Source organism: Myxocyprinus asiaticus, chromosome 18, assembly GCF_019703515.2.
Source record: "Myxocyprinus asiaticus isolate MX2 ecotype Aquarium Trade chromosome 18, UBuf_Myxa_2, whole genome shotgun sequence".
Lineage (NCBI taxonomy): Eukaryota > Metazoa > Chordata > Actinopteri > Cypriniformes > Catostomidae > Myxocyprinus > Myxocyprinus asiaticus.
The window spans coordinates 29,832,002-29,845,649 of record NC_059361.1 but is presented as its reverse complement, the minus strand read 5'-3'; the positions used below and the strand labels follow the sequence as shown (position 1 = coordinate 29,845,649).

General features: G+C 39.2%; 1 protein-coding gene and 1 long non-coding RNA gene across 2 annotated transcripts in view; one reads left to right on the top strand and one right to left on the bottom strand.

Moving 5' to 3' along the window:
* LOC127455888 (ankyrin repeat and BTB/POZ domain-containing protein 3-B) overlaps positions 1-9,675 on the bottom strand; it is a 76,974-nt gene extending 67,299 nt beyond the window's left edge. Inside the window, exon 1 of the mRNA XM_051724053.1 lies at positions 8,675-9,675. Within this exon, the coding sequence (XP_051580013.1) occupies positions 8,675-9,539 (865 nt within the window). The 5' untranslated portion in view covers positions 9,540-9,675. The remainder of the gene's footprint in view (positions 1-8,674) is intronic.
* A 192-nt stretch (positions 9,676-9,867) lies between these two features.
* LOC127455926 (uncharacterized) lies at positions 9,868-12,134 on the top strand. Its single transcript, XR_007899759.1, has 3 exons — positions 9,868-10,354; positions 10,472-11,191; positions 11,839-12,134. It is a non-coding gene; the product is annotated as an uncharacterized LOC127455926 (long non-coding RNA).
* The last annotated feature ends 1,514 nt before the right edge of the window (positions 12,135-13,648 follow it).

Below are 13,648 nucleotides of genomic sequence, written 5' to 3'. Positions count from 1 at the left end.
CGCCACGCCAAGTCTGCTCCATGCCATGTCACCGCCACACCTGAGTCTATTCCATGCCATGTCACTGCCACGCCTGAGTCTGCTCCATGCCATGTCATGCCTAAGTCTGCTCCATGCCATGTCACAGCAACGCCTCAGCCTGCTCCATGCCATGTCACCGCCACGCCAAGTCTGCTCCATGCCATGTCACGCCTCGGCCTGCTCCATGCCATGTCACAGACATGCCTCAGCCTACTCCATGCCATGTCACAGCAACGCCTGAGCCTGTCACAATAACACCTCAGTCTGCTCCACGGTCCAGGCCCGCCTCTGCTCCACGGTCCAGGCCCGCCTCTGCTCCACAGTCCAGGCCCGCCTCCACTCTACAAGCCAGCACTCACGCCTGCCATGGCCAACGAGTCAGCATCCACGCCTACCATGGCCAAGACAGGATACTGCCGTACCATGTTACCACGTCATGCCATGTAGCCACGTCAAGTCGCCACCACCCCCCGCCCCCAGCTCCCTCTTGAACTCTGTGTTTTAGTTTTGGGGTGTCGGGAGCCATACCTATAGGGGGAGATATGTCACGTCTAGAGGTGTTTTAGTTCCTGTTCCTGTTCAGGTCATGTGGTTCCATGTCATGTTATTCCCTGTTTCCATGTCAAGTCATGTGATCATACTGTGACCCTCCATGTGTCTTGTTTTCATTGGTTTATTGTCTTGTTAACTCGTTATCAGTTCTAGTTTGTCATTGGCTTAAGTTTATTAGTCTTGTTATCTTGTTTATAGTTCTGTCTGTTCATTGGTTGTCTTGTTACCCTTGTCCATGTATTTACACCATAATGTTTGCCATTGTCCATTGTCAGGTATTGTGTTTGTGTAATGCTGGTTCAAGTCAAGTCTAGTTGTTTATGTCTGTTTTGTTTCACGTTTGATTTACGGTTTTTGGATTCCACGTTTGTAATAAACTGCACTTGGGTTCTTTACATCATCTTGTCTTCGTCTGCCTGTCATTGCCTTGCCAGCCATCATTACAGCCAGGCAGGATTCAATGTCTGGGGCACAAAATATGAATATTCTAATGATTCAGTTACAGAACTTTCCTCATGGCTAGGATTTAAACTTGAAAAAGTATAAACACAAAGCCGAAACACGTGCAAGAATAGAACTACAAATATGCACACATGCACAGACTTTGTACTGCTCAGGCAACTTAAGGCTCAAGGCATCATCCCAATAACACATGCCAAGTTTAATCTCAAAAGACTAAAGCTGTAACATTGGGTACTTGGAGAGGAAGAGGAAGAGATGCAGGAGTAAATTCTTTCAATCTTTTAATTATAATCAACAGAGTGGAACAAACACTGGAGTGGAACAAACAATAACGCTAAACATCACAAAATAACAAAACAAGGAAACCTTCAATCAACACAATGTAACACTTCAAGGACTGACAAATGAATGGGCAAAACAAGAGGATATTTATACAAAAGGAACTAATGAGGGAATGGAATACAGGTGAGGATAATAAGAAACAGATGGAAGTGATGAGGGCAGTGAAACATGGGAGAGTAGTCCGGAGGAAAACTTCAAAATAAGAGTCCTTGAAGAACGTGAGGGAGACAGACTGTGACAAAAGCATTGGTAAGAAACAGCAGATTACGACAAAATTCAAAATAGCCAACTGACTAATGTATAAGCCCGACCTTGGAAAACAGTGTTTTATTCGACTCGTGTTTGAAAATGTATGTTTTCTGCTAAATTCAAAATGCCATAAAATCTAGGGAGGAAATTTGTTTCAATGCCACAAGATTCGTAAGAAGAGATGTAAGGACAAATTTGAACTGTTGGTGGTGCTAGAGGGTTTGAGAGACTGACCTCAAATTTAGTCAGTAGACTTATCAGATCCTGCCTTATAACTGTCCCAATTTTCATAACTTTTTACATATGGTTATTGGGGCTGTAGACACACATTAAGTGAAAAGAATAAGAAACAAACAAACAGCATAGGGTTCCTATAGCTCAATTGGTTGAGAATGTTGCTAGCACTGCCAAAGTCATGGGCTCACTTTGTAGAAAACACAAATACTTACAATAAATGTATACCTGAAATGCACTATACATTGCTCTGGGTAAAAGTGTCTACACACCTATAGGTGCTTGGCCCCTAAGAAACTTGTATAACTGTTTCAAAGACAGTGTTGTCTCCACCTATACTTGATGCTTTAAGTAAGCAACAAAGTAGTACTCTAATAAGAAGCCACATTAATGGAAAACAGAATGAAGGAAAAACAGGCCAACTTTAGTGATTCCACCCTGATTTCTCTAGTTTGTGTTGCTGAGAAAAAAGACAGTAGGTTATTTTTTTTATACTTAATTTCCTACAGTATACTTTTGGTAAATCTTTCCATTAATTGAATGCATCTGTGTATGCCCTCTCCAGAAAATGACCTATGATGCTACAGGCCTTCTTATTATGTTCACTTAAGCCACTTTCTTTAGCGTTGGCCCACTTTTTACATGAAATAAGACTTACATAGAGCATGTGTTTGCAATAAAAATTTCATGACACAAGAAAAAAGTACAAGCACACACACCTTGAAATAATATAAACCATATGCCAACTGCACAGGATGAAGCTGTGGCAATCAGTCAAACAAGACAACCTACTTTTGCTTTTCCAAGTGCAGAGTAAAAGAGCCTTTATATGGTATATGGTTTCTCTTGTTTTGATTCGGTATGAGCATTTATACATTTGATCTTGTGCATGTGGCACTTTCCCACACACAAATCTTTCATGCACATACACACACACAGATATGCATAAACACAGATGAAACACACACCTTGGTAGTCTAAAAAGGTATTTGGTATTTTTTGTAAATCCTTCCATCCACAAAGCCCTGAATTCCATCAAGACTTTTGTGTGCTAGCAGTCTGCAGTACCTATTTATGTGAACAACACATAACTCTGTCTCTTTCTTTATGTCTCTCTCTTACAGGATTCACCACTCTGTTCACTCTCAGAATGTTCAAATCTCCAAAGGATCTGAGAAGCAGTAAATCCTTCTAGATAGGTAAAGAACAGCCAGTAACACAGCAAACAGCTCTGTGTGTGTTAACATGATTTTAGTGTGATAAAATCGCTTACTAAACTTTTCTGTGTAAAGTTACAGCAAATTTTACAACTTCGTTGCCATGACAATGTAGTCAACAAACCCTAAAATAATTGTAAAAATGATGATTTAAACAACTTTACAGCTCAAATACTACATGAGTTTTAACAGAAGAATGAATGTAAGTGCTTTTATAAAATTATAAGCTTCACATTTCCGCCTTCAAACCCACCAAAAATTGGCCCCATTCACTTCCATTGTAAGTACTTTACTGTTGTTTTTGCTCTGTTTAAAGAAAAGAACGAATAATCAACATTATGCCTTAAATGCTGCTGATTGAGCTTTTTGAGCTTAACTTGTATTGAACCCGGAATATGCCTTGAAGAAAAATATAACCAGCAACGTTATGCTTTTAAACCCCATAAACTTCCATTGTAAACAAGATTTTTGTTTGTCTTTACAAACTGAGGGACAGGATTTTTTTTCTGTGGTAATCAACAACATGGAACTCAATGGAGTCCTTTAATATATGATGCAAAGAAATAGGAAATATACCAAATGGAACACAAATAGAACGTTGTTAGAACTACTGAACATAGCAACAGTTACTAGAAAGCTGAAACCCTTTATGGTATAGATTGCTATTGAAGGAGGTTGTCTGACCTCTGTCTGACCTTGGCTTGTGGGATTGCTGTTTGATACTGAGCACTGTAGAGCTACAGACTGATTTTTGTCATTAATGACTTCTGATAAGTGCATGCTGATAGTGGTCACTACAACAGCATCTCTAGTGTCATTGTCCACTGGGCTGCCCTAATGGTGAATTGTGATAGGTTCAGTCTGAGCATTTATTTGATATGGATCTAGTCTTTCTTCCAGTCTTGGGTGCCTGTGTTTGTCTTGATGCTTTTTAAATTTAGTGTAATGGGGTTTTAGTGAAGATTGCTGGTAATCTCCATTCAGTCTGTGGGGAAATACTGGAAAGGAACGCCTTTTGTGCTTGTAGATTCTCCATTACATAGTCAGAGCATTATCTGCTATAGGTTATTTCATATTTTATTTACTGACTTTGACATTGACCTTATCTCCCGTTTTATGGTTTTCTTGTTCCAACAATGGCTTCCAACATGTTGGTTACACCACAATGACTTTGATTGTGCGGACAAACGTTTTTCGAATATGAATAACATTTTAAAACGAAATGTCTTGACTACTTCTTGTTCTTTTAAAGAAATAGTAATAAAATATACCAAACTACTTGATAAAGGTTTTTTTATTTCAGCCATTAGACTTTTTTTATTTGTCACAAAAACAGGATGATTATACAACTTTGACATTTCACAGTTTTACACCCCATAAAAAGTATTAAAATGATTTTAATTCAGACATTGAAAACATGTTCATCATAGAAGTGGTGTATTCAAATTATTGTCTGAATGAGCTGCATTTTTAATGTTTTTTTTGTTTTTTTTGTCTTGATAAACATATTAAATAATGTGTTTTTGAAAATGTAAAAATGCAATAAGGTTTCTGTGAGGGTTAGGTTTAGGGTTAGAAATTATCGGTAGATCTGTATAAAATCCATAAAATGCATGGAAGTCTATGGAGAGTCCCCACAATGATATAAAAACAAGTTTGTGTGTGTGTGTGGGCACCCTCACTCCTGCCATGCATCCATATGTGTCTTGGTTTATTTACAAAAACTGGAATGTGAGCACATGCAGATGTATGTGGGTGAATCCACGCAAAGCCATGGCTAAGTGAGAAACAGTGTGTCTAATGCTCAGCTCATTATGTTTCATAGTTCAGTAAATTTTGATGAATAGAGGAGTGTTCCCCTCTCTCAGAACCTGCCACATCGGCCCTGCTGAGAGCCATCTGTGCACTGGGGTTCGCTCTCATGCATACTACATCACATGCTTGCAGGAGATCATCATCTGTACATTTAAGACTCAACTGTATTAATTCTCACATATATATATATATATATATATATATATATATATATAAAAATTAAAAAAAACGCCAAGCTGACAGGACAGTTTGGCATACAGTGAAAGAATGTGGCTTTGAGATAAAATAGAGACTAAGGTTATATCACACATTTGATTAATTCAGACCCACTAGGGGTTTTTTGTGTGTGCCACAAACAGTAAAAATATAGTTTTGATCATCATGATCATCTGACCCTTAGAATTACTTGGGCTATTTTTGCTGCTGTGCCTTTAAGACCTCTATGTAAACTTTTTCTTCCAAAGTGAAAAGACAAACAATGCTCACACATAAGCTGCAGATTCGCTTTTGGGTCTAATATAGTTTGATCTTATGTTGCGTGCTGTATTGTCTTCACATGTTAGAGATAGGGAATTGTCTCTATTTCAACGCCACAAGACAATGTTTTGAAGCAGTAATTTTCCATTGTCTTTGCTGTAAAGTATAATAACACTTGTTGAATGTGTGCTGGACAGACAAAGTCAGACTGAGCATTCAGACAGATGCAACTAAGGGGCCGTTTACACGACAATGTTTTCAAATAAATACGTAAAACTTTTTATGCGTTTTGGCTGTTCGTTTACACGACAACGGCGTTTTGGTGCCTGAAAACGCAAACTTTTGTAAACGGGTTTCAAAGTGCACGTTTTTGAAAAGATGCCGTTATCATCTCTGTGTAAACGCGAATTTGTGGAAATGATGACGTTATGCGCACGGGTATTACGTGTTCAGTCTATAGCCATGCGCACGAGTACTTCAAAACAACCTGCGAGACGTTCAAAACTACAATGGCGGACTATAGGACTGTGTTTGTGCCGCTCAAGATTTTGAGTTTATTGACGCTTCTCCAGCAAAGTAATGGTAGTAATAAAGCAAACTCATTGTCCGTCCAGACAAAATTGCTCGATGCTTTCGCCATCTTCATTGTTTGTATTCACCGCTCTGTGGAAGAATGCTTATGTGTGCAGGCGCGTAGTGTTTCTTTACAAAGTGACATCGCCAACTACTGGCCTGGCATGCATAATACAGTGTTTTTAGTCGTTTTCGCAGATCCGTGTGACCGGGGATCGTTTTGACAACGTTGTCGCCTGTACGTGAAACTTTTCAAAAATGCAAAGGAAAAACGTTTCCGTTTTTAGAACATCGTTGTCGTGTAAATGTCCCCTCAGATTATTAAAAACATTCTGCTCATTTTTACTATCACTTCATCTCATGTCTTCTGCTATATTGCCTTGCTGCCTATACCTAGCTCTTGGGTTGGTAGAAGTGTTAACTGTCACAGACTGGGCTGGACAGTCCCTTCTGTCTGTCTTGTCATGTGTTTGTGTGTGTGTCTGTGTTTCCCTCTCTCCCTCTTGTGTTTTGCAGGTGCCACATGAAGAATGTTAGCTATGTTGCCAGGACGACTGATTGTTTCCCAGCTCGTCACCACCGGCACCTGCCACCAATTACCATCTCCTATATATTCTCTCTTTGTTGGATTGTTTTGCAATGTTGCAACTCTGGTCTGTTCCTTGTTTCAGACGGTTTAGTATCTGTTTTGTTTTCGGGTGTTTATTCCCACTAAAAATCTCATACTTTGCAACTTCAGCCACTCTTTCCTGAAGTTGGGATATGCAGAGTGACAAGTGCGACACAGTCAGCATACGTTTTGGCAAACTTTCCTATGTTTTACTATAAGTGGGCCAAGTTTCTGAAAAATGAATAGGCCTCATTTATGTGTAAATGAGGTGGTCATATGTTAATGTTTTTGGTTTCTGATGAACCGTATTTACTGCATAGTTTCAATAAATTGTTGGGAGGAAGTTTTCATAATACAACAAAGTACAGCATTGTGTAATATTGGAATGTACTGGATGAGGAAAATCTGATAACATTTTGCCTCTGTTTGACAGGTTGGCACAAGTCTGTCACATGAGACTTCTTGTGTTGTAGTAAACTGTTAGGCAGGTATCTCACTCCAAGAGGTGTCAATGTATGTTAACTTTGTTTTTTATCTGTGTTGTCTTTCCTGCATTGCAAACTGTAGAATGTGAGGATCATAGTGATTTTATCAACTGCATTTTCAGCAAAGTCTGTGGGTAGAGAATCTGACAGTCAAGAACCTTCAGAACCTGAAAAAAAAAATTTATAAATCCTAACACACTGCCTTCACTTTCTTGATTCTTTTAAAGGCAAGAGCTAATTTGTCTGGAATGTTTTTTTATTTTGTTTTTTAGACAAAACCGAATACTTCATTGACTTTTGCCAAGACTGTGACAAATCGAGAATTGAATAAGTAAGATCATACTCAATTGACAGCTTTCAGAATTCAATATATTGTAGAATTTCAAGATGTTGTGTTAAAATGTATAAGGGAAACTGTATATATTGGGTCCTGAAACCAGCAAATTAGCTTAGGCTGATTTAAGGCGTTTCTTCCTAGCAGGGTATTAACAATCTGTGAAACCAAGTATCAGACTCCACTTCAGTTACCTTATCTTCCAACATTACCCTAAATTGTGTGAAATGCCTTCAGCAAAACAGCCCCACAAGAAATCCCAGACACCCAAAGCTCCAGACAGTAAAGAACCTGCTGTGTACTGGGGTGGCCTGGTACAACTAGAGCTGTGTCATGCTTGGGTGCCCAAACACTGCCTCCCTCAACACACACATACAGCTCTCTCACATACAAACACTAAAAGACACCCCTCAGTGCCTGGCACATAACACACTAAGGCACACAACAGACTGATTAAATGCAGTATATATTGTTAGTTTCATATCTTTACAAGTGGCACTAGTCCATATATAATCCTAAAATGGATGCCAATAGTCTACTCTAATGTAGAGAAACCTCTCTGCCAGGCAGCTGTATTAAATCAATGACATCATCACTCTCTTTAGTGCTGCAGTACTGTCAAGTACACATTGTTGCACAAGCATTACTGGAAGGTTATACATTAAATACCCCCTTCGCTCCAGGGTCCATCACTTGATTATGTCATCCTGGACACCCTGGAAACACTCTGAATGATATGTTTAAATGTACTGTAAATGTACAACTGATACAATTAAAGTGAACAAAATGGGATTGTGAACTAATTACCTGTGGAAAATGCAGCTGAACTAGGTATTAGAAATGAACCACTCTCTAACACACTGTTACATTAAACACAGTACTCAGCCATGAGTGGACATGTCCACACACACACACACACACACAATCTATATTTAAAGTACATCCCTAAAAAATAAAGTTATCTCACATCACTGAGCTTTTTGTGCCAAACATCCTTGATGAGACTAATATATACACACTGATGATGTCAGTCCCTGGGCAATGAGCCTAAAACTTAATTTCAATGTATAATGGCTGGTTACTTTTTATTATTATCATTTTTTTTTCTCTCCATCTGTTCAAACACCACATTATAATACTAGACTCTAAAAAGAAAAAAAGCATAAAAGTATTTGTTTTGTTTTTTTAATTAACCTCTCCCAGAATAATAATAATTAAACAAATATTTGAACAATCATTCAATCAGTTTGCATGGGCAAAGGATTTTGAATTTTGACAAATGCTTTTCAGGTGGAGAACTTACCGTTGGCATTTTTTCCACATATGAGATGCTGATAGGGCAAAAGGAGGCCGTACAACTCTGAATCACTGCTCAGAGCCTGCTCAAATGATTCCAGTGTAAATTTGGGGATCCCGTTATCTTTCTCCACCACTGAGCTATTCAACACTCGGGTGAAGACCTCTCGGAAGAGGCTCTCCATACAAGCGGTCAGGTATATGGCCGCATGCTCGTGGATGCGCACCGCGACACTGCTGTCCACCATCCACCTGAAGAACTTCCCCACGGAGAACACCAAGCCGCATCTTTCGGATTTACCCCGGCTGAATTTATCCTCGGTGCTCATGTTGTACATGGACAGCGCGCTGAGAGCCGCGGCGATGCAGTTGACCGAGATAGTCCACGAGAATATCATCTTGATGGCACTTTGGATTTCATATTTGGTGCATTTGCCGTAGCGCAAACTCAGGCGCTGCGCTTCCCTGGCGATCCTCACCAACGCACGGCTAACGAGCGCAGAGAGCCGCGCCAGCAGATCCGCGGAGACGGTCCCGAACCTCAACTCTTCCTCCTTGTTGAGCGCGTTCTCCACCTCCCCGAGGCTCCACGGAACATCCTCAAGCTCGGGAAGTTTCGCACAGTGTCCGGAACACTCCAGGGTCTCGGCGTCTTCAGCCAGGACGGTGTTGACGGTGTCTAAGCTGTTGTGTCGACTGTGCGTGGAGTCAGTCAGTTGCCAGCAGTTCCCTCCATGCGCATAGGAGATGTGCGCCTCGGAGCAGCACAGAGACAAGCTCGATGACCTGAAGGAGTCCGCGGCTCCACCGTAACCCGAATCCAGCGTCAAATCCTCCAGGGTCCTCACCACGGATTTACCCCTCTTTGCCATAACTGCACTTCATATTGTCCATAAGCCTGAAACCGAGGGGAAATGCTCATTTGCAAAGAAATGCAACTAGTTAACTGTCTTCTCTGTCCACGATGGTATTAGAATGGCACGAGAGAGTGAGGAGTCAGGCGCGTTTCTAAATTGTTACATTCACTGTTGAAAATACGCCCCCAACTTTGAAGGAGCAGTGGAGTTGTTATGACACACACACACACAAACACACACTAGTGTGTTTGAAGGCTGTGAAGCACAAGTTGGAGGAGGAGCCACAGACAGTTTAAACTAATGGGACCATTGCTGCTACACCGTTGGTTCTGAAATTGCAGGGTCCTGTATGATAGTTCAGATTGAACACCTTCTCTAGTTCTTTAGTGTGTGTCATTACACCTGTTCCTCTGGAGATCCCCTGAGAAGGTTATAAATTCCCCCTTTGACACCTACCTGAAACTTGGCTTCATTTTTTATTCTAATGGCAATTTTATATATATATTTTTGACAGACAGACAGATAGATAGACCACTTCTCAGAGTCTCCCGGTACGATGTAATGTCTTTATTTAATGTAAGTCAGTGATTTGATGTGGCCCTCCAATCACTTTTATCTGACTTTCCAAATGATTTTGATAAAATCACGGCAAACATCCAAACGTTCTCTGAGCAAAACTCAGCAGTGAGTTTAACAACACTCAACATGTTCAACAGCATCGGTGCTTGTCGAGCAATCCGTGGCCCAGTTCCAGAGGAGCGCGCGTGTTTAAGCTTGTCTGGACATAGTTCGGTTTCACGCTTCTCCAAAACATGAACCAGCAACTTTTGGTGAGCACATTTTATCCCATCTTACTCACTCAAATGTATTTATGCAAATTGCTTAGCTGCTGTTCCAGATGTTCCAAGCTTCTTGGAGAATTCACCACAGTTCTTCTATCTCTTTAGGCTGTCTCAATTGCTTCTATCTCTTCATTTAATCCCAGACTGACTCGGTGTTCAGAAGGGGGTCTGTGGGGGCCGTGACATCTGTTGCAGGGCTCCCTGTTCTTCTATTCTAATCTTTTCTATTTGCAAAAGTAATGTTTGGGAGTCTAAAATTTATATTTCCTATTGACACACTAAAGCTGAAGATATACATAAGACTTTTGCACAGTACTGTATGTGTCAATATTGACAAAGATACATACTTAAGCAGGTCTAATTATTCTTCCTCAGTTTTCATAAATAATACCCCTACTTTGTATGTTTTTATTTTCAAAGTAAAGCTAATCAAAACCTATTTGTTAGTTGAGGATGTAAGGTCATATTTGTTCTTCAGCCAGATCTTACTAAGGAATTTATAGCCAGACCTTGAAATGTTATTTAAATACCTCTTTTAACGTAATTAAATGACTATTTTAATGTAAATAAACACATTATTAACCGTTTTGTTTTTACATGTTAACATGATAGTTACGATAGTTAAAAAATAAAAAAAAATAAAAATGTTCTTCTACTTCAAGCTCTGGATGGATGGATGAACAGACAGACAGACAGACAGACCAAGCAGGGCAGCATGTTTGAGGACAAAAAGCAAAGGGATCAAATAAACACCTGTCCTCTTCCCCATTCTTCCTTTCAGATGGAGCTCAGAGTAATGAGATTCCTGTTCATCAATAATGAAGGGTATGCATAATATATCAGTCATCTTGAATGGAGGGTTCTTGTGAACTTCACTCCCACAGTCTGCAAAGGTCATACATTTTCCAATGTAAAAAAGACAGATAAAAGTGAACAAGCAGCTCTTATTTTCCTGGTAGTTTTGACTAATACAGTAAGTATGTGGCACAAAGTGAAATAAATGAACTAAATCAAAATCACATCCAGAATGTTAAATCAAAGCATAACAGCATAAACCGATTGTTTTATGTGCAGAAAGCACATTATGCTTTTTGGTCAGAAAAACACTTCACTGGTGGTGAAGTTTTTTTAATCCCTGCTTCCTTAAAGAAGGGAGTATACTTTACTCTATAGTGACCTCTTGAGACACCCTTTCAAAAACCTGATACCAAGAGGCTGTTTTGCCAACATTAACTTATTATTTTACTTAATAGTCTTAAACCTTACATTTTTGTTAAATTTCCATTTTTAATCTGACAATTAATCAGTATCATAATTACTCTGTTAATCAGTATCAAACCAATAAATTATTTGAGATTGGACTCTGCATTTCACCATTGTCGTGGTAGACTGCGACCTAGTGTTCATTCAAACTCATTACAAACATCACGATGTGTGTTTTTTTTATTTATTTTTTTTTACTCTGTTTCCAGGAAAGAAGCAGTTGTGTAGACAGAACCAGAGCTCCTAGGACAGAACTCATGGATGGGTCAATGATGTTACAGATTACCCTCATTCACCTGAAATCAATTATTTAATAAAGGATGAAAGATTTACGTTATATCAACATTTAGGTCTGTCCAGACTAATTTGAATGATTATCAACTAAAAATGGCCAGCTCTGATCCTAAATCAGCGTGTTGTAGTAGAAAGGTAGGCTTGATATTTAAATGATAAATTGCCTCATTTACTTTATTGTATGCTAATGTTCTCTGTATCCAATGGCAAGTCCAAGCCCTATTCAATAAACTAATTATGTCTCGGATCAATGCAGCAGTTTCCATTGTGAATGATAATTTTTTCTCAGCACACTTTCATCAATTATTTATTCCCTCCAAACACAAGATTACTACCAAATATACACTAATATTGGGGGTTAAATTTACTGTAAAAACCTGCAGATATGGTTACCAACTTTACCGTAACAGTGTTGAGTGATGTTGTTTTAGGTATTATAAAGTGCCATTTTGGTCAGTGTATACAGTGGCTATAAAAAAAATCTACACACCCCTGTTAAAATTGCAGGTTTTTGAGATAAAAAATAAGAATCCAAGATAAATAGTGTCAAATCTTTTTCCACCTTAAATGTGATATTAACACCCACAAAATTCAAGGAACAAACAAATAGAAACTTTTAAGAAAAAAAAGAAAAGAAAAAGAAAAATGTAAAACTTTGCACACTCCTCAACTAATACTTTAGTTGCTTTTAATACAGCAGCCAGTCTTTTTGAATAAGAGTCTATAAACTTAGCACATCTTGATTTGTAAATTTTTTCCCACTCTTCCTTGCAAAAAAGCTCCAGATCGATCAAATTGCGAGGGGATCTCCTGTGCACAGCCCTCTTCAAGTCATTCCACAAGTTTTCTACAGGATTTAGGCCTGGGCCATTCCAAAACCTTGATCTTCTTCTGAAGCCATTCCTTTGTTGACTTAAAATTGTGTTTGGGGTTACTATCGTGCTGAAAGATGATATTTTTCTTCAGCTTTCTGATGGAGGCCTGCAGGTTTTGTGCCAAAATGGACAATCTTGACTAGTGCCCCAGTCCCAACTGAAAAGAAGCAGCCCCATAGCATGATGCTTCCACCACCATGCTTCACCTTGGATATGGTGTTGTTTGGGTGATGAGCAGTCTTTTTTTGTGCCAAATATACCTTTTAAAATTATGGCCAAAAAGTCTTATCTTGGTTTCATCAGACCATAAAAAATGTTGCTACATGGTTTTGGGTGATTGGATATATGTTTTGGCAAAATTTGTGAGTAATGTCTTCCGTCTTGCCACCCTACCCCATAGCTCAGACAAATGAAGAATACGGGATATTGTTGTCACATGCAGCGAGTGACCATGTACTTGCCAGGTATTCTTGCAGCTCCTTTAATGTTGCTGTAGGCCTCTTTGAAGCCTTCCTGTTATGTTTTCTTCTTGTTTTTCCATCAATATTTGAATCTTTGGAATGCCATTGTGGTACCCCATTTTCTCCACTTGTTGATGATGGCCTTCACGGTGTTCCATGACACATCTAATGTTTTGAAAATTCTTTTGTACCCTTCTCCTGATTGGTACCTGTTAACAATGAGACCCCGCACTCCTTTGTAAGCTCTTTTTGTAAGCAGACCATGGCTTCAGCAGTATGATGCAACCAAGAAGATGCCAAGAAAATACTAAAGAAACAGCTGATTTTCATTCAGGGTTAATCAGCATCACTTCATTGATGACCGGAGGATTATAATTCATTTTTGAGTA